The sequence below is a fragment of the Mus pahari genome, chromosome 3 (genome assembly GCF_900095145.1).
Source record: "Mus pahari chromosome 3, PAHARI_EIJ_v1.1, whole genome shotgun sequence".
NCBI classification, from domain to species: Eukaryota; Metazoa; Chordata; class Mammalia; order Rodentia; family Muridae; genus Mus; species Mus pahari.
In genome coordinates this window covers 102,139,083-102,159,014 of record NC_034592.1, presented here as the reverse complement: position 1 = coordinate 102,159,014, position 19,932 = coordinate 102,139,083, and the positions used below count along the sequence as shown (strand labels likewise).

The 19,932-nt window shown below is 48.2% G+C and overlaps 1 protein-coding gene across 1 annotated transcript; it reads right to left on the bottom strand.

The window, feature by feature from the left end:
* Positions 1-5,290: 5,290 nt before the first annotated feature.
* Inafm2 (InaF motif containing 2) lies at positions 5,291-8,312 on the bottom strand. The gene has a single exon (XM_021193737.1). The coding sequence runs from the start codon at positions 7,959-7,961 to the stop codon at positions 7,500-7,502; it is 462 nt and encodes a 153-aa protein (XP_021049396.1). The 5' UTR covers positions 7,962-8,312; the 3' UTR covers positions 5,291-7,499.
* Positions 8,313-19,932: the final 11,620 nt, after the last annotated feature.

The window sequence follows — 19,932 nt, the reverse complement described above, 5'->3', positions numbered from 1 at the left end:
TGGGCGTTGCTATGAGGTCTTTATCTGCTTGGTTTCTTTTATTTTAACTTTTCTTTTTATTGGGTTCAGAACTCTCTCCGGGAAAGGAGGGATGGCTCACGCCATTCCGGCAGCCCTTTCAGGACAGAGAGCTTCTTTTACTTCCCTGGAGGTAGGGTGTCTAGCGGGTTGCCCTTGCTTTCAATGTCGCACACTCTATCTTCTCTGGCTCCGCCACAGCCGACTAGGAGGGCTCCTCTTCTCTTTAAAACAGAGCCGGTCTCACAAATTCACAGCCTAGTTTCTGTCCATGACTTTCCTCCAGAAACCACCCCCACCCCAGGGAGCTTCCTCTGTTTCTCCTGGAATTAAATTCTGCCAAACAAGCAAATGACTGATTTTCTTATGGTCGACCTCAGCTATTTAAAACGATGTACAAGCTTGGAAGGTCTGACACTAGTTAACTCCAAACCTGATTCTACTGTCAGGGACAAGAATTACAGAAAGAGATGGTACTGGTCCTTCTCCAAGAAATGGGGATCCATCCCATAAACTGCCACCAAACCCAGACACTATTGCATATTCCAGCAAGACTTTGCTGATAGGACCCTGATATAGCTGTCTCATGTGAGGCTATGCCAGTGCCTGGCAAATACAGAAGTGGATGCTCACAGTCAGCTATTGGATGGAACACAGGGCCCCCAATGAAGGAGCTAAAGAAAGTACCCAAGGAGCTGAAGGAGTCTGCAACCCTATAGGAGGATCAACAATATGAACTAACCAGTACCCCCAGAGCTCATGTCTCTAGCTGCATATGTAGCAGAAGATGGCCTAGTCGGCCACCATTGAGAGGAGAGGCCCTTGGTCTTGCGAAGATCATATGCCCCAGTACAGGGGAATGCCAGGGCCAGGAAGTGGGAGTGGGTGGGTTGGAGAGCAGGGTAGGGGGAGGGTATAGGGGACTTTCGGGATAGCATTTGAAATGTAAATGAAGAAAATATCTAATAAAAAAAAATAAGGGGGGAAAAAACCTACCAAGAAATGACAAGATTTTCCACATGACTGTCTTTTCTGAGGGTGGAGACTGGTGGGGGTTGCCAAGAGGATAGAGATAAACAAAGGCAGCTCCGTTTCACACTGTCCTGTGTCATTTATCAGTGGCCACAGACCCTGCCACATCTCCTTCCAAGTCAGAGGCCTTTTCTGGGCTACTGAGTTAGGACAGATCCGGTGACCATGGCTGCCTCGCAGAGGCAAAATTCAGGGCTGGGAAAGGTGAAGAGGAGAGAGCCAGCACCAAGTCCAGGCTGTGGCTGTTTTCTCTCAAGTCTGCTGCGCCTACGTCAGGGCTCTCACTAAGCATCCACTTGCCGCCAGGGAGGTGAAATAACGCAGACCTGGCACCAGGAAGAACAAATGTGGCACCCGCTGCTCCTTTTAAGGCCTGGCTGGAGAGGCAGCAGGCCCCAGGGCAGGAGGTGCCGCAAACACACCAGCACCTTTGAGGCAGAGGGAGGAAGCTCTCAAGCCAACCTCCATCTTAACAAGCTCTCCAGGGTGAACTGTCAAAAATAATGGACAGTGCAGGCTTTTTCCTTTTCCTTACAAACTCTGGAGACATAGTGTTCCCTCTCCTCTGCACAGGGCAGCTGGCTCCACTGAAGCAAGAGGGCCAAAAGTCACAGTGATAACCAGCAACACGGAAAGATCCCCTGAACCACAGAAACCAGAGGGAAAGGCGGGGCCAGCGGCTCTCCAACTTCAGTGTGCACCAGAATCACCTGGAAGGCTGGTTTGGGGATTTGTTTGTTTTGTTTTGAAACAGGGTTTCTCTGTGTAGCCCTGGCGGTGCTGGAACTCACTCTGTAGACAAGGCTGACTGCAAATTTAAGAGATCTGCCTGCCTCTGTCTGGATTAAAGGTGCACAGCTGGAAAGCTGATTTTTAAGAGAAGGCCTGCCTCCACTTGCCAAGCCAGCTTCTCAGCTGGCTGGGATGTGGCCCAGTGTCGCAGTTCTCCCAGTTCCCTAGGTGGTGCTGATGCTGCTGGCCTGGGAGTTAGCATCCTGTTTACTGGCTTTCCCCGTCACACTTCTCCCCATACATCATTTCCCCCCAAATGGTTACATATTCCCTTAAGAATATATTACCTCATGTGTATGCAGTCCCTTTATTCCCAAGGCCTTAAAGCCCTTTCACATCCATCCATTACCTCTGTTCACTCTCATGACATGCCACGCGGTCAGCAGAACGGGAGCCGAGCCTTTCCATGCTACCGATGAGTTGTCACGTTTCTTACGTTCCTGCTCAGGGTCCCTTCTGAGAACATTCTGCCTCCACACCTAGATCCTAACCATGCATGAGACGACTACGGCTCAGAGACGGGCTCCTGCAACTTTTTAAAACATATACTTTATTTTGTATGTGTATGATGGTTTTGCCTGTGTGTATGTCTGTGCACCGAGTCTATGACTGGTGCCTGTGGAGGCCCTAAGAGAGGGGCGACTCCTTGGTCGTTAGCCACCATGTGGGTGCTGGGTATCAAACTTGGGTCTTCTGGGAGAGCAGCAAGTGCTCTGAGCCTCTGCAGCCCTGCTTCTGTAACCTGACACTGCCAGGCAGGCACCTAAGGGGACAGGTGGACTCTTAGACACAAGAAAGAAAAGCTCATAAAGGCTAGGAGCTCTTAGGGAGAGAAGAGATATCTAAAAGGAAACCATTTTTTTGATTACACAATTGCTTTTTTTTGACAAGTTTGTTTTGAGAGTTTTGAAGTCCACTTGGCTCAATAAATACCAAATTAATGGTAATGGTTTGTGGAAAATATTCCTGAGGATATTAAACGGAATCTTGCTGCTAGTATAACTGATGGCTGAAATTAGGAAAATGGGGCTGTTTAGGCAATCAAGCATGGCAGTCAGGGGCACAAAGTGTGTGGTGATTTCCTGGTCCCCTTCTTGTAGCTTAACCAAGGCTTCAGAACTGTTTGGGGCCACAAGAACTGACTTAGAACAGTAAAGGAGCTTATGACTGACCGGGTGTCTCGTGAGTTCGAGGGAGCCCTGGGCATGGGGTTTGTTATGACTATGGACACCTTGATAGAGTCAGGGTGTGTGGCAAAGACAGGCTCTGTGGACATCTTGATAGAGTCAGGGTGTGTGGCAAGACAGGCTCTGTTTGTTTATCTGTTGATGAGCCATTGGAAGGAACAACAAAAAATCCTAACATGGGCTCTTTGCAGCAGAAAACCACAGGCTATGTTTGTGAGGGAAACAGATGTGACCAAAAGACTGTCAACAGAGCAGCTATTTTTGTAGCTCCACATTAGTGCTGGGGCAGACAGGACAATGAATGGGTCGAAAAGCCTAGGCTGCTCCCACATGGATGCCAGCCATAGACCTCTGGTTCCCAGATAAAACCGGAGGGCCAAACCCAGGCCTGTCAACACGGAAGGAAGAAACCGTTCAGCTGGGTCAGTGTGGCTATCATTTCAGTTAGCTTATGGGCTGTGTTCCATGAAGGTTCTCTGAGTGGGCTGTGACGGGGACACCGTGATGGCATGCCAATTACTTCCAGCACACTGCCCACCCAGGTGAGCAGCGGACTCTGAGGGCCCAGTGCTTTGTGCCAGTCACTGAGTTGGCGCTGGTCATGAGAAAAGAGCAGAGTCAGGGCACTCCTTCCTCCCCAGAGGGAGGCCAATTAAACAGTACAGCTGTGGCCCTTTGGTTACTGAACTGCAATTCCAGAAATACCTCCATTTTCTGTAGACAGCAAAGTGATGGCAGGCATTACCCTTTTAAATAGCTGCAGTGGCCCTAAAGCCACCAACCTTTCAGCCTCCTTAGAGCAGCATGTAGGAACAAGTCTATGTTCTGCCTTCAGCATTTCAAACCAGGATATAAATACTTGACTACAGAACACACCAGCGTAGAATTCCCCAGTGAAAACTGGAAAACAAGGTAGACACAAAATCTCCCCGCACTGTGGTACTATGTAGAAATATACAGCCGTCAGTGGAGAAATACAGCTGTAGAGAAGCACTTCTTGTACCTGATCATCCGTGGGAGAGAGAGGAAGCTGCAAGCTTATCCAAAGGGCTCCCTGACCCCCCATACCTTCAAAACTTCCTTCTTTTCTTCCCTTGAATTCAGGTTGCTAGAGAATGAGTAGTGGCAACTCTCAGTGTAAGCCAACACCTAGGGGTCGTCCCAGTGCAGAGCGGCGGGAGGGCGAGATAAGCAGCCCCCATTGTACTGACCTTCCAGGCTTAAAAGCATGGACAGTTCTGCTCCTTCCTGACATTTGCAAAGAAAGCTGTTCTGATGCCTGTTCCCATCCCATCGGGCCCTGTTCTAATCAGCCAGCAGGCTCTCCGTGTACCTACTGCTGTCTTTGGCCAGTGTGGTAAGCTGTGTGCAGCTGTACAAGCCACATGTCCCCATCTGCAGAAAGGAGGGGCTATGTCCAAAAGCCAACAAACTCACTCTCCTGCGCTGCTGTACCAAGCCCTCTTACAGAAAGCCTTTGTGTAGGCTGCAGAGGGAAATAAAGGAAGGCGGGACTTTTCCTTGCCTCCCTGCAGACTACAAGGTGAAGTAAAAGCATGGTGGCTACCCCCTAACTGCTCTGCAGAAGTGCAGGCCACAGGGGGCTCCACCAACACTGGCTTCTCGTTTGGGATTTGTACTGGGCTCCATTGTCTGCTAATGAGCTGAGCTCAATTTATTACCATGTATTTTTACAGCATAACGAATCCCTTATATTTATGCTTTTCACCCACAGATCTTTTTTTTTTGTTTGCTTTAAGGGTAGAAAAAACCCTTACCTTTGAAGCAACCTACACCTCTCAGCAGCTTGGCTCCAGGGGCGCTAGGCTCTGATCAGGCAGGCTGCCTCATGGCTTGTCTGCTCCAGTGTCAGGACTTCCTGTGTTAGCTAAAGGCCAACAGTTTAAGGTGAGAGGGTGATGCCAGCAGACAGCTGTGTCTTCACCTCAGACAGCTAAATGTTTGTGACTAAAACTCAATATTCACACTTCCTAGTCCTTTAGCTAAGTATCCGCTTGAGGGTCTGTAGAGTAGAATGTTTATTGGCAAAAGCGGGCATCATTTTCCGACCAGTGGCCTCCCTGACTAAGACGGATCCTGCCACCCCTCTCTAATCTGTTCAGTGGCAGGCACTGAGAACAGCAAGGCAATTGCCTTTTCCTCCTGAACCTATTCATCACACTGTCCTCCACACCTGAGACCACCTCTGCTCCTCCTTCCCCAAGTCAGTAAGAGAAAGGAGCAACTTACACAGGCTTAGGCAGAGTTCTTAGAATGTATTTTTGTTCACCTGAAAAATAAAACTTTTAAAAAATATACAGGACTTTTAAAGTACAGGTATTATCTTGAATGGCTGAATTATAAATAATGTCTCTGGTCATGTTCACAGCTAGGGCTGGAGAAAAGTCCCAATTCCAGTGAAGGCTTATAGAGTCAGGAGGCCAGCTGGACCACGAGTGGTCTTGCTGAACTCTTTGATCCAAAGTGGATTTAAACAGTCCATAAAGCAGGGTCAGGAGGGGAAGAGGAATGGACTCCCAGACACTCTCCCACAGTCCAGAGGATTCTTGGAATAAGAGATCAATTTACAAATTATTAAAATATAGGACTAAAAATTCACACCATAAATATAAATGACAGGCTATTATTGAAGATACAAAGTGGCATTTTATGTTTCTTCCCCCCAGTCTCTCATCAAAAATTTAAAAAGTCCCCATGGGCCTCCTAATGACTTAAGTCCTCATCAGCTGTGAAGAACAACGCTCCAAGCCCAGACACCTTGGGTGTGAGCAGCCTGCTGGGAGGCTGCCAGCTTAGCTGCTACTTTCTTGCCCAGGTCAGGACATGGCTTAAATCAAGACTATTGTCCTGTAAACCTGAATCAGAGCTGACTACAAGGTAGGCCAGAAAGTGGATAGACAGTTTCAAGACTAAGGTGTGCAAGGTTCCTGTTTTGTTTCTCTTTTAAATTGCTTATTTCCCAAAAAGGAAACACTAAGGGGTTTGATCTCTGTCACTACCCACACTCAACTGCCTAACAGCAAGTGGCAGGGGAAAAGGAATCCAAACTGAAGAATAATTCCTGCTAGGGTGCGTGTGCGTGTGCGACCACCTCTAGAAAATCGTTGGCTGCATTTAAGTGGAAGCTTATAAGGAATGAGAAAGACAAGCTGCCAGTTCAATCCTCCAATAGCTGGCCTCTTCACTGGCTATCTAAGCACACTCCTGAACTTGAATTCTACCTTCTGCTCTTTCTTGCCCCATAAAGCAACTCAGAACCACATCAAAGCTCTGGTTTTGCAACTGATTTGGCCCTAACGGCAAGCTGCTGTTTTAGGCTTAGAAAATAGGAAATGCAAAAATGAGTAAGACAAGATCTAGAAGGGCAAGAAATGAAATAAGACAAGATTTGGAACCGGTAAGATAGCTGAGGAGCCGGAAAAGGAATGAGAGAAAACACTTGCCAATCACTGTACTTAAAAAGGCTTGCTCTTCCTAAAGGAATTCTGTGAGGGAAGGGACTCATCTAAACACAGCAGCCTTACTCTTTCTCGCCATCACCCCTGGCATGGATCCAGAGACTCAGGCTACAACAGGAAGCCACTTTGGTGGGAGCACTAGGATGGGAACCGGAGGGGGATCAGCACATTCCCCACCCTCCCTAAATAGCTTCTATTGCTAAGGTTTTCCCACTGTCATGGTAGGGGTCTAGGAATGATTATACTCGTGTGTAAGAACGTCAGAAACTTATCTTTCTGAAACAGGTGAAAGAGTGGGTGATGGAAAAAAAAAAAAAAAAAAAAAAAAGCTTGTGTTTGTGCCCTTCTGGCTAAGTGCAGTTTGAAGGCCAGCAAATAGCCCTTGCTGGACCCCACCATTCAGTAGCTACCCAGGCTGTGGGGAGATACATAGAGTTCTATGTGATTATAGCGTCTAGTGCATATGTCAACAACTATATACAGGGATCTATAAATTAAACGCATGTCTGGCCACTGCAACTAGGTTGACGTACCTGAGCTCCGCTACTTTTGGTGCTCTCTTCTTTGGGAGAGCCTCAGCTTATTAAAAAAAAAAAAGAGCCCCTACACAACTCCCTACCTTCCCCTGAGTCTTGGGGAGGGGGCGCCCGAGTCACCCCCTGCGTTTAGAAAACACCAGAGCTAGCAGCACAGAAGGACTGGGTGCTAGGCTCGCCCCACCCTCCCCCCAGTTCCCCTTATGGCTCAGGGCCCTGGCGCAGCACGGTGCTGGGAAGATCAAACCCCGAGTCCCCGGCGAATCGTGGTCCCTTGGCTGAAGATCCGGTTGTGCATTACCGGCTCCCGGGGCAAGCTGGCGATCGCTGAGGTGTGTGGGGGCGTACGCTCGCGTAGGGGTCACTCCGGCGGGCTCCGGAGCCGGTCCAGCTGCCAAGTCCTGCTCCGGGGCTTAGGGGACGACGATTCCCGACCGTCCCCAACGCGGAGAGATTCAACGACTCCGGGGCTCTTCGGCCGCTTCCTCTTCGTCCTCGTCCGGCCCCCGCGGCCGTTCGAGCGGCCCAGCCAGGGGGCTGTCTGCAGCGGGCTCCGGGGGCGCCGGTCTCGCCGCCTGCAGCGGGGGTGCGTCGCGTGGCGCCTCGCGGCCGGACGACCCGGTGGTGTTGGGCCCCGCCGCCCCCGCCCCCGAAGTCCCAGACGGGCCGGTGGTGTTGGAGCCGCTGGGGGGCGGGCCGACGGCTCCCCCCGAGGTCCCGGCGCCCACCGGCTGCCAGATGAGACTGTAGTAGACGGCCAGAACGATGGCGGCCAGCGACACGGAGAGCACGTAGGCGAACACCGTGGCTAGCCGGACCCACTTCTTGTTGGTCTTGGCCGCCATCTTCGCCTTCTTGTCCCCGGTGTAGGTGGCCGGCTTGCCCCGCTCGGCCGGGGCCGCGTCGCGCTCCTTCATGGGGGGGCCCCGGCCTTTGCCCCGGTGCTCCACGGCCCCGGCTGGAGGGGGCCTGGCGGCCTGCGAGGACTGGGCAGGGGGCGTCTCGGCGCCCTGGCTTCCCGGCGGCCCCGCGCTCCGCCGCCGCTCCTCACGCCGCCCGCCCGCAGCCCGCCACCGCGTCGCTGCCGCCGCCGGGGCCTGGGCCCGTCACCGCCGCCAGCGCCGCCGCCGCCGCCGGCCCGCCAGCTGCTTCCCGGCCGCCGCCACAGCCACAGCCGCCCGACTCCGCGTCCCCATCCGCTGCCGCTGCCGCCGCCTGCCCGGCCGCCGGCCGCCTGGTCTCCAGTGGCCGCGCGGACCGCGCGCTCCGGCTCTAGCCCGGCTCCCCCGCGGGGCGCGCCGGTGCAGGGGGCGGGGCCGCGCGCTGCCGGGGGGCTGCCCCTTAAAAGGGCGATGTAGGGGCCCGGAAGTGCCGCGCTGGGAGGCGGCTGCGGCGGGGCGTCGTGGGCCCCGTGGGGGACGCCCAGTTAAGAGAGAGTTAAGGGAGGCTGGGCCTTAAAGGGGCGACAGGCGCTTCTTTAAAGGGGGAAAGGCACTTTGCGGGAGGGAGTGCGGAACCGGGAGGTGGCAGGGAGGGGCAGGCTCCGCAGAAAGCTGTCAACTCAGGCGTCTCCTCACATGGCCCCAGGCTAGGAGATGGTAGGTGGGAGAACTAACCAGGCCCACCTACACCGGTTCTCCGAAGTGGGGCTAACACTAAGCTTGTGCTCTCCCGTAGCTCTAGCTACGGAGGGCATAGTGTCCCAGATCCCTTCACCCCAAAGAGCCTGGTTTGGGTCTGGAAACCAGGTGCCCGCACACCGCTGTCAGTCTCGCTTCCTTTTTTTCTGTTGGTCTGAACTCTGAAACCACTCGAATCTTGCCTGATTGGTTCCCCTTAAGACCCTCGAGTCAGGCTACTGTGAGCCTCAGAGACAGAGCCAAAGGTTGAGTTTGTTTTTTAGACTCACCTGCCACCTTAATCTCAAATCCCACAGATGGTCTCAGGTCCTACTTTCTGGTCTTCTGACTTTAAGGACTGGCCTCGAATTGTACCCAAGGAGCTGCACTGAACTTGTGGAGGACATCTCCCAGCGTTTTCATTCTTTGATCCTTTTCAGCCCCAGCATTTAGAGAACTGTCTTTTCCCATTGAGGCTTGTTCCTTCCAGGCTTCAGCCTTTGTTTGCTCTTAGAGCCCTTTGGATGCCGGCCACCCCTCTGCACGGCCACCCCTCTGCACGCAGGGACTCTCAGTACCACCCTTTCTATACCTTCACCCTCTTCTTTGCTTCCTTCATCTCTAGTTCCTCTTTGTAATTCACCGAGATTGATTTCTGGGTCCCTCCTGCTTGACTCTTCCTGTGTTCCCAGAATCGTCTTTGTGAGCAGCCTGGATGTCTCTCAGTGGATTAGAGAATTGACTATGAGTCTGAGTGGGAGAAAGGTCTGAGGTCCTGATGTAGTTGGGGTGGGGCGTGGCCTCTGAGAGGGCCTGACTGGCTTCTAACCCCTTGGGCAGGACTCCCTTTGCCCTTTCCACTTCTCCCTTTCCAGAAGCCTTTGCCTTTGCCTTTCCTTATCCAAGCCCTTCCCCAAATTTTCCATCCCTAGGCACGGAAGCAGCTACCAAAATGCAGTGTACTTAGTGGGCTTCAACCCACAAGTTTCTAATCTGGTCCTGGTTGGAGGCTCAGGTGGGGCTATGCCTCTAGCAATGGCCCACCCAATGCTATTTCAAGGAAAACAGTGCCTTTTTAATTTCTGAGTTATTACAAGGACGTTGAGAGTTTAGTGTTTACGGGCTTCTGTGGATTGATAGGCGGTGTGTGACACACACACACACACACATACACACACACACACACACGGGGTGGGGGCAGGGCGGGGTACTGTTCCGGTGCAACCAGAGCAGGTCTTGAAGGTGTCCTGTAGCATTAAAGTCCAAGAATTGCCATCAAATGTCCTTTTCTCCTTTCTCAGTTGTTCTCTGACCTTCCTGGTGGGGTTGGACATAGGACCATCTCAAGGTGAATTACGATTTAAGATCTCACATAAGATCTTAAATCTTTGTTAAAGCCCCCTCGACTCCCTTTCTGGAATGCACTCCATACTGCCTCTTCATATTTCTGTTGCAAATTACACTTCCCTTTTCTTGCTTGCTTCCCAGCAGAGTCGGGAAATGACACGTCACTCCTTCTTTATTCTAAACAATGATGTACTTGAAGCCCTTATTCAATTCCTCTCCCTATTCTTCCCCAAATGAAACAGTGCCAGATTCTTTAACCTGTCGTCAATAAGCACTATTTATTATCTAGATTTACATAGTGTCTTTTACCCCTGGAACTCAAAATGCTTTCAGATATAATTGAGCCTGATCTCCCTGGTGCCTGAGCCATTAAGAAACCATTAGCGTGTTCCTGTTGCCGGCAAGTAAATGGCCCCCTAGTGGCCTGAAAGTGAATATGCTTTTCTAAGTGCCTCTCCCCCACCAAGGTTAGGCAGGAACTCAAGAATCAAGGCAAGTTTGGGGACAGAATGAACCCAAAAGGCTATCTTTGGTGAATATCCTCAACCACCCTACAGCCTCTTGTACAACATTCCTGTGGAGCGCTGTGCCGCCTCAGCTAAATGACTGTCTCTGTTGAGCAGCCTCGCTGTCTGCTCCCTGAAGAAGCCCTTTCAGCCTCTAGAAAAGTTCAAAGCAATCAAAGCAGTGGCACAACCTATAGTCTTGGTATGTGCCGGACACTGTGTCTAGAGTCATAACTATTTGCAATATATTAGGGAGTTAATATCTATCTCCATTTTGTAGAAGAAACTGCTTCAAAAGGGTTAAGGTGCTTACCCCGGATCACTTGACTAGAATGCACGTAACACTCAAGTCCTACTGACTTCAGGACTTAATGCTTGATTCTTGCTCTACTCTGCTTGGAAGCACAGCCAAACCTTGTCTCTGTAGTGGATTCTATGGGGGCACCAGCCACGCATCCCTGGGATGGAGAGACTCTGCCAGGAGTATTGGCTATGGATGGCTCCCTGCTGCTGCTGTTCCTGGCAGTTGTCCCCAGGCAGGAAAGGAAGTTGCCTCTTTCTCCCCAACTACCAGGCCACTAAGTAGAATGAAACTGAGATGAAACCCAACCAGAGACCTGCAGGGTCCTTCTGGGCAAGAGGGAAGAGGGAAGGCACCGTGCACTCTGACGGGGTTGCAGAAGTGGATGTTACAGACTGGCAGGAGGCAGAGCCAGATGTGCAGTATCTAACTAACCAGTGGGGTGTGGGAAAGACTGAACATGACATTGGGTTAGGGAGTCTGTTGTTACGGAAGCACTAGCCTGGGAAGCAGGATTTTGTGCCCTAACAAAGACCTTGGGAGACTGAAGCAACACCAGAATGGCATGCCAGAACTGTCGTGGAAAAGGGTTAACAAAAAAACCTAAGAGCTGGGGTGTTACTGTGAATATTCTATGTGTGGCCAGGAGCCTAGTTAAGTCTGGCCAGAAGGCTCAGACAATACTTGGGCATCAAAGCAACAAGGACTGACTGGTGGGAAGGATACCCGTATTGTATCATGGAGCTTCTCAGTGTGAGCTTTCCTCTGGAAGCCAGCAAGAGGCCACTCTATAACTGACTCTGAAATAACAGAAGCTGGTTGTTGAGCTGCTAACATGATGAGCATCCAGTGGGAGTGGGATTCCTGTCTGGATCAGCCCTGGGGCAAGCTAGCTGGGCAGCTCACAATGGTACATTGTGCCTCAATTGTGCCAGAGGTTCTCAAGCACTTTATCTCAGGTTTCCAGAGCTAGCCTTTGTATCACATGCATGTAGTCCTAGTTACCTGAGAGGTTGAGGTAGGGAAACCACTTCAGGCTGGGAGTTCAAGACCAATCTTGGCAACATGAGACAGACATTTAAAAAATTGAGGTCAACAAAAAAGTTTTGTTGGGCTAGAGAGATGACTTGGCAGTTGAGAGCATTGAACTGGCTGCTCTTCCAGAGGACCCGAGTTCAATTCCCAGCACCCACATGACAGCTCACAACTGTCTGTAACTCTAAGATCTGACACCCTCACACACACACACATGTAGGCAAAACACTGATGCACATAAATAAACCCTTTTGTTTGTGCGGGTTATAGTTATTAATAAATTGCCATATTAGAAATGAGGCAGGGATTTATAAACTATTAATTTGTTAGGACATTACAACTCCATTGCGTGTGAATAAAGGACATTTTTTTTATGAAAATCACTATATTTCTTTTAAAAACAATTTTTTAAAAAAAAATAACTGGGTTATTTTTAAAGTAAGTTGACTTACTAAATTGCCAAGGTGGGTTACAGGCAGCCCTAGCTTTCTTGACACTTGCTATGTAGATGAGGCCAGCTTTCAACTCACAGGGCTCTGCCTGCCTCTGCCTCCCCAGTGTTGTGATTAAAGGCGTGTGCCACTACGCCTGGCCAGTTTCACATTTCTACAACTCCAATGAACGCTGCGCTACAGAAGACAGCTGGAGGCTTACTTTTGCTGGCACTGTGTTCCTTCGGTCAAAATATATAAAGAAAATCTGGCATCGTGTAGTTGTGTGGTTGGAAAATAGAGGAGTATTTTAGTAGTCTTTCGGATTGCTGTGGCTATTTTTTGTACTACACCGAATCTCAACAAGTGCTAAGTGGAAGTTGCAATGCAGACTATAAACGTTATTACTAGCCTGGTGGGGGTGGCAGCAGCACGGGCCTTTCATCTTAGTACCAAAGAGGCAGAGACAGGTGGATCTCAGAGTTCAAGACCTGTTAGGTCTTAAGAGTGAGTTCCAGGACAGCCAGAGCTACAAAGAAAAACTCTGACTCAAAAAAAAAAGAAAAAAAAAAAAAAGAAAAAAGAAAACAAACAAACACCAAGCCAAACCCACTAAACAAACAAACAAAACCCACACCCCATCATTACTTTATCAGTGGACTTTGGCACTTACTTGATTAAAGTCACTGTCTCTCTTGCTCTTGGGAAGGCACTTTTATCTATGTATGGTTTTGTAACACCATGTTTTAGTTATTAGGAAAATATTGACTTACTGGCATGCATTTTCCAAATATTGATTCATTTCATGATGCAGTATAATAATCATATTTGGTGATACCAGAAACAGTTTAAGCCCTTGGAAATCAGTCACGCTCGTAATAGCGCATACAGGTTATTCCAAATTTTATTTTTACTTGAAAGGTCAGATTTTTATCATTGGCAACAGATGTCAGTTTTCCTCACAGGGACACTTGGTGCACATTTGAGAAAACATCTACCAAGTCATCAAGTCTGCATGGCGACAGCTTTATGTCAGTTATTCTTCAAGTGAGAATAATGTTCCATAGCAAAGGTGGCCAGTTCAGGTCATAACCCAGTCACTCAAATGGTTTCCCCGAAAGGACAGTTATACTTCTGTGTGCAGTAGAGTACTCTACAGTCAGTCACTGAGAATATTAGAAGGGGCTGTGTGTAAGTGTTGTGATTTAGTATAGTGTAACAACAGTTATTGCTTGTGAACATGTTCTTAAGTGAACCCGGGTTTTCTCCCTTTTCTTCCTTTTCCCTTCTTAAACTCATAGTTCATGTGTTGCTTCCTTCACACTACTACATCTGTACCATTGGTGCAAGCATGAGAACTGATTAAAAGGCAGAATACACATCTCAGTATTGTGAAAATAATTTTGACTTTGTGAAGTCTCTAAAAAGGTCTGAGAACTTAATGTAAGATTGGAAACATTGAAACTTCCAGAGGGGGCTGGAGAGATGGCTCAGTGGTTAAGAGCACTGACTGCTCTTCCTGAGGTCCTGAGTTCAATTCTCAGCAACCACATGGTGGATCGCAACCATTTGTAATGGGATCCAATGCCCTCTTCTGGTATGTCTGAAGACAGTGTACTCCTATACATAAATAAATAAACCTAAGAAAGAAAGAAAGAAAGAAAGAAAGAAAGAAAGAAAGAAAGAAAGAAAGAAAGAAAATTCCAGAGGAAAACACTTCGAGACATAGGACTAGGCAAAGATCTTCAGAATGGGCCTCCAGAAGCTCCAATAACCAGCCAGAACTGACATCTTGGGTTCGCTCCATCAACGAAAGGGCTTCTTTATAGCAAAAGAAATAGATGCCAGTGTGAAGGGGTAGGGTGTGTGTGTGTGTGTGTGTGTGTGTGTGTGTGTGTGTGTATGTGGCATGTGGGGGGGGGAGTTACCAGCTATTCATCTGATAGGGGACCAATATCCAGAATTTATAAAGAATTCAGGGGCTGGAGTCCTGGCTCAATGTTTTCCCAGAGGATTCAGTTTCAGCTCCCAGTACTCACATGGCCCCTCACTTGTCCCCGGGTATCTGAGGGCACCAGGCATGCCTGTGATGCAGACACACACATATAGACAAAACACTCATACATATTAAATAAGATTTTAAAAAAAGAACCTAAAAGGTTAAACACCAAGGTAACAGATAATCCAACCAACAAATGGGTGAATGAACTGAACACACAGTTCTCAAAAGAAAAAAGTATAAATAGCCAATACATACGTGAAAAGTGGGTGGGGGAGCTAGAGAGACGACTCAGTGACTAAGAACATTTGTTGTTCTTGCAGAAGATCTGATTTAGTCCCCAATACCCACATGGGGTTACAGTTCTAACTCCAGTTCCAGGGGCTCTGGCCCCTTCTTCTAGCCTCTGTGGACATCAGGCACATACACAGTACACATATATACACTCAGCCAAACATTCATATATATAAAATAAAAATACATCTTTAAAGGTAAATGATTTAAAATGATTTAAATATAAGAAAACACAGGGAAAGCTGTTTATCCTTATCCACCAGGCAAAAGTAAGCCAAAATATCATTCTCATTTACTCTGGTTGGGATAACCATCATCCAGGAGAAAAGTAGTAACAAGCTGGGCGTGGCGGCACACACCTGTAGTCCCAGAACTCAGGAGGCAGAGGCAGGTGGATCTCTTTGAGTGTCAAGACAGCCAGGGCTACTCAGTGAGACCCTGTCTTTAAAAACAAACAAACAGGAGGAGGAGGAGGGAGAGAGGGGGAGGGGGAAGAAGTTATGAACCTAACTTGAGATCATAACCCAAACCTAAAGACAAATGTCATATTTTCTTTCACACAAGGAATTGTATTAGGGTTCCCTAAAGGAACAGAACTGATAGAACGGATTGTCTTGCAGGATGTGATCCAGGGAGTTCAGCAAGGGGTGGGGGGTGGCGCTCCCATGGTAGAGGCTGAGAATCTAAGAGTTGTTCAGACTACACGCTAGAATCCTTGCCGTGCTCATCCGCCTCTGAAGGAGTCCCGGAGAACTGCTGGGATGCAGTCTATGTTGAAATCCCGGAGATGCTGGTGAAGGAATGGCACAGCAACAGGATGGATGGACTTGCCAGCAAGAGTGAGGGCAAGCAGGCAAAAGCAAGGCTTCCTTCTTCATGGTCTTTATGTGGGCTGCCATCAGAAGGTGTGGCCCAGGTTTAGAGTAGGTCTTCCTGCTCCAAATGATCTGATTTAGAACTTCCCTGTACCACATCGCCCAGCAGCTTGGTTTTAATTCATATCAGATGCAGTAAAGTTAACAACCAAAACTGTCCATCCCAGGAACCTAGATTTTTTTTTTTTTTTTTTTTAAAGAAGTGAAAGTAGAAGAGGAGGAAGGGGACCGACCAACAGGACAGGAGAGGCAGAGCAAAAGAGGGTAATGGAGGCTAAACTCAATCAAGGTGTATTATCTACGTGGATGAAGATGCCATCTAAAGCCCATTTTGTGGGTACCATCAAGATGTGCTAATCGGGCTACAGGGATGCCTCAGCAGGCAAGCTGGTGCTGCCTGAGGCCCTGAGAGGAGGCCTGGAAGGAGAGGCAAGAACACAAGTTACCAATATACACACACACAAGCACAAACTAAGCTTTAAAATGCTTATAAAATAGAGTATGAAAGACCAAGAGCTGCTCCAATAAAAAGCTACATATGTTGTCCAGGTTTTTATATCTGTTACATTCAAACCACTGTGGTATTTTGAGTAAGAATGGCTCCCATAGGCTCCCATATTTGAATACTTGGTCACCACAGAGTGACCCTACTTGAGAAGGATTAGGAAGTGTGGCTTTATTGGAATAGGTTGGAGGAAGGTTTGGGGATGGGCGCTCTCTCCTCCTGATGCCCGTGGATCTGATGTAGAGCTCTCAGCTACTTCTCCAGCACCACGTCTGCCTGCCTGCCACTATAAAAGTAACTTTTATTTTCCTGAAGTAATTGTCGTCTCCTTGGCTTACTGGGCCCATCTGCTAACCTAGGCCATGTCCTGGAAGCTTCTAGCCTCCATATAATCTAATCAAGGCCTGGAATGTTTTCAGCTTCTGAGACTTTATTATCAAATAAAGTCATCCTTTCTAGTTCTTTCTGAACTCTGGCTGGCTGGTTCAACTCAGCTATTCTGCTCCTCTCCACCCTGACTGATTTAATTCCCTCTCTCTGCCTCTCCTGAATTGCTCTGTTTGGCAGTCTGTCCTAATCTTCTGGCTCCTTCTCATTCTCTGGCTCGTCCTGTCTTCTCCTGTCTCTGTAAAGCTCTCCTGGTAGAGCCACCTCCTCTCTCCCCTCCTCTTTTCTCTGCATCACTCTCTTAAGTAACTTCCCTTTCTTCTCTTTTTTCCTGAGAGTTGGGCATATCGCATTCTGTCAAAGCTTCCTCTGATTTGCCAGTTTGTCTGCCACTCAATTAGACATCACTTTCAAATACTTTCTTCTACAAACTAACTTTACCTCCATTGTTGGGGATTAAATGTGTATACTAAGGGTGCATCTTATTTCAGCCAAAGGAATTAAAGATGTGTGCTAAAGGTGGGCTGCACCATAACTAGAAATAGGTTTTTTTTCCTTCTTCAGTAAATAATACAATCTCGGGGGTCACAGTGTGATCAAATACCTGGTACATGCCACCATGCTCCCATCAGGATAACAATGGTTTAAACCACTGAAACTGTAAGCCAGCCCCAATTAAATGTGCCCAAGTAGATAGAATGACCTGCACATCTGGCACAACAGTCACATGAATGGCCGTGGTAGCCTAGATGGAGGCATGTAAGCGATGGCAGGGGTGGCCCACCAGAATGGCCTCCCATACTGCAAAACAGACCTCTCTGTTACTTCCCGAACCAAGTGGCCACGCGGTAACAAGTTGATTGCTGCATCTGTTTTGCTCTAGAATCGTTGGTGCTTCACTTGACCCAAACTGGCATGTTTTCTGGATATGGGGTCATATCGTCGATAATTTCTTTTTCGGTTTTATCCTGACTTGTTCCCACTTTAGAAGTGTTTTCTCTGAAGGGACACCCCCATACACTCCCAGCCCCAAGGTCATCTCTATTTCTGGCATCTGGGACACAGAGAATAAGAGCTACCCTTATGCAGGTAGAGCTTCGAGACACCTGCGCTTTCCCTCCTGGTCCAACATGTTGCATGCCTCCTACATCCTGGCTGTTATGCATTTCCTGCAATAAAGCAACTTAAATAGAAATATACAAGTATTTCAGATGTGGCCTAATGATGCAGAGAAGGAGAGTGGGGCGGAGTCTCCCTTGGTTCTAGGGCACTGGTACCAAGGAGTGAAGATCTACAGACATCCCAACTCCCTAACTGCCTTGCCCTCTCCTCACTCTCGTTCTGGACCCTGATTCCAAGGGTCTGGGTGCAGCAGGGAACATGTTGTGTTGGCAGGTGGTTCTGATGGAATTGCAAGACAGAGAGCTGCTAGGCTCACAGGCAGCTTTAATCCAGCAACTCAAGAGTGTCCGCTCTTATTGGCAGTTCTGTCTTTTGACTCAGATGGAGCTGGCTGTCAGCAAAATCCCTGTTTTATTCACACATGCTTCTGCTAAGCCGACACTTCCCCCACCCTGTCCCCATACAGCCGGTGTCTTGGAGCCAAGCCTGGATCCTCCGATGAAGCCCTTTCATCTTACCTTGTGGGTTTGGGCCGTTGCTCCGTAGAGAAGGTTGTTTGGTCCCAATTCTCCCCAAATATTCCTGTAACGACTAGCCTCCTGCTAGTCACAGAACAGAGAGGCTGTGGTTTTGTCTGGACCCTAATTAAAACATAATAATAAAGGCTGGGGTAGACCAAATTAGGAGTTAAGAGAGAAGCAATCGGTTACACCTAGGACGTTTCCCATGCGTGATGCACTGTGCTTCAGAGACAGACATCAACTAATTTATTCTCCTCATCCATATGAAAACTGGCCCCTTTTACAGATGTATAAACAAAGGTAGAACAGCTAAGTGACAATGTCTAAACAATACACACTGAGTCAAGTGTCATGTTTTTCTATCATCTGCATCTCTCGGAGACACAGGTTGGCCCTGCTGATGGGAGTGGGATTTTTAGAACTAGAGCATTTGGGGCTTGATTAGGTTTATCATCACTGAGCTGCTCTTTGCTGGGAGCCCACACAAACTTCTGGGACTTGGAACTATCACCTAGGTTTCTTGAGCATGGATCAGGTAAGTTTGATCCAAAATGACACTTCAAAAGGAAACATACAGCCAGGAGTGGTGGCACACACCTTTATCCTAGCATGGAGGAGCCAGAGGCAGTTGGATCTCTGTGAGTTCAGGGCTAACCTGATCTACGTAGTGAGTTCCACGATGGCCAGGGCTACAACAGGGTCACACAGAGATACCCTGTCTCCGAACCAAACCAAAAGTCATATCTGAGACTGCTCTCTTTGATCTTTTCCACGGTGACATTCCAGGTGACATTCCAGGTGACATTCCAGGTGGTTCTTCTGTCGTACAGAGGGCAGGGGGGGAAGCCGAACGACATCTGACTCTGAGAATTCTAGAGAACCTTTATTTATTCATGTAATTGGTTATTAGGTAGAATCTTACTGCATAGCCAAGGCTGCCTTCAGCCTCTTGAGTGTTAGGACTACATGTATGTGCCACTATTCCTGGTTACAGAGAACTCTTTTTTTTTTTTTTCAATTTAATTAATTTTTTTTTTTAAATTTTAATTTTTGAGTCAGAGCCTTACTCTGTGGCTCAAGCTGGCCACCAACTTGTGATCTCCCTGCCTCAGCTGTCTGAATTCTGGGGTTATAGGCATGACCCGGCCCAGCTTCAGAGGATGCTTGAAGCTTTTTGGCTGCCTTAGCATCCTGGCACCTGTTCCTTTTTTTTTTTTTTTTTTTTTTGTTTCTGCCTTCACTCACACTCACTCTCCAGCACTGCAGTGGGCAGCTAATGGAGTTTCAGCTGATGCACAGGCTGGACAGGGATCGCCCTGGGTCCTCATCCTTGTATCTGTCTTATCGGCTGTGGGGGTTGAGCTGAGAGACACATGGGAGGCTGTGGTTTGTTAATAAATTGAGCCCCAGTGCTGGTAACTATGAGTTCAGGCAGCTTGGAGACAGCAGATTTCAAGACTACAGTTGAGGCGTCTCTAATTTGGTTTGTTCTGGGAAAGTGGGTCCAAGCACGTGATTCTTTACAAACAGCTGTAGAGTGTGTGTGTGTGTGTGTGTGTGTGTGTGTGTGTGTGTGTGTAAAGCAAGTCAGTAAGACACATGTGGAAAGAACAGCATGTGTACAATTATCCCTTGGTATATGTGGATCGTTGGCTTCTGGGTCCCTGTATCCACCAGAATCCAAAGATACCCCTTATATAAGATGTTATAGCCCTTATATAAGATGGTATAGCGTTTGCATATTGCCTACCATACCCTCCATATACTGTAAGCCATATTGAGATCCCTTATGCCTGATATGTAAATGCCATGTAAATACTTATTACCCTGTATTATATAGAAAGATACTGACAAGAAAAACATGTGTGCATATTCAATACAGATATCATTTTTAACATTAAAAAAAAAAACTATGAGGTTGGTTGACTCTACAGATGCAGAACCTA

Coding starts and splice junctions, on each gene's coding strand:
- Inafm2 (XM_021193737.1), bottom strand. CDS start 7,961: ATGAAGGAGCGCGACGCGGCCCCGGCCGAGCGGGGCAAGCCGGCCACC.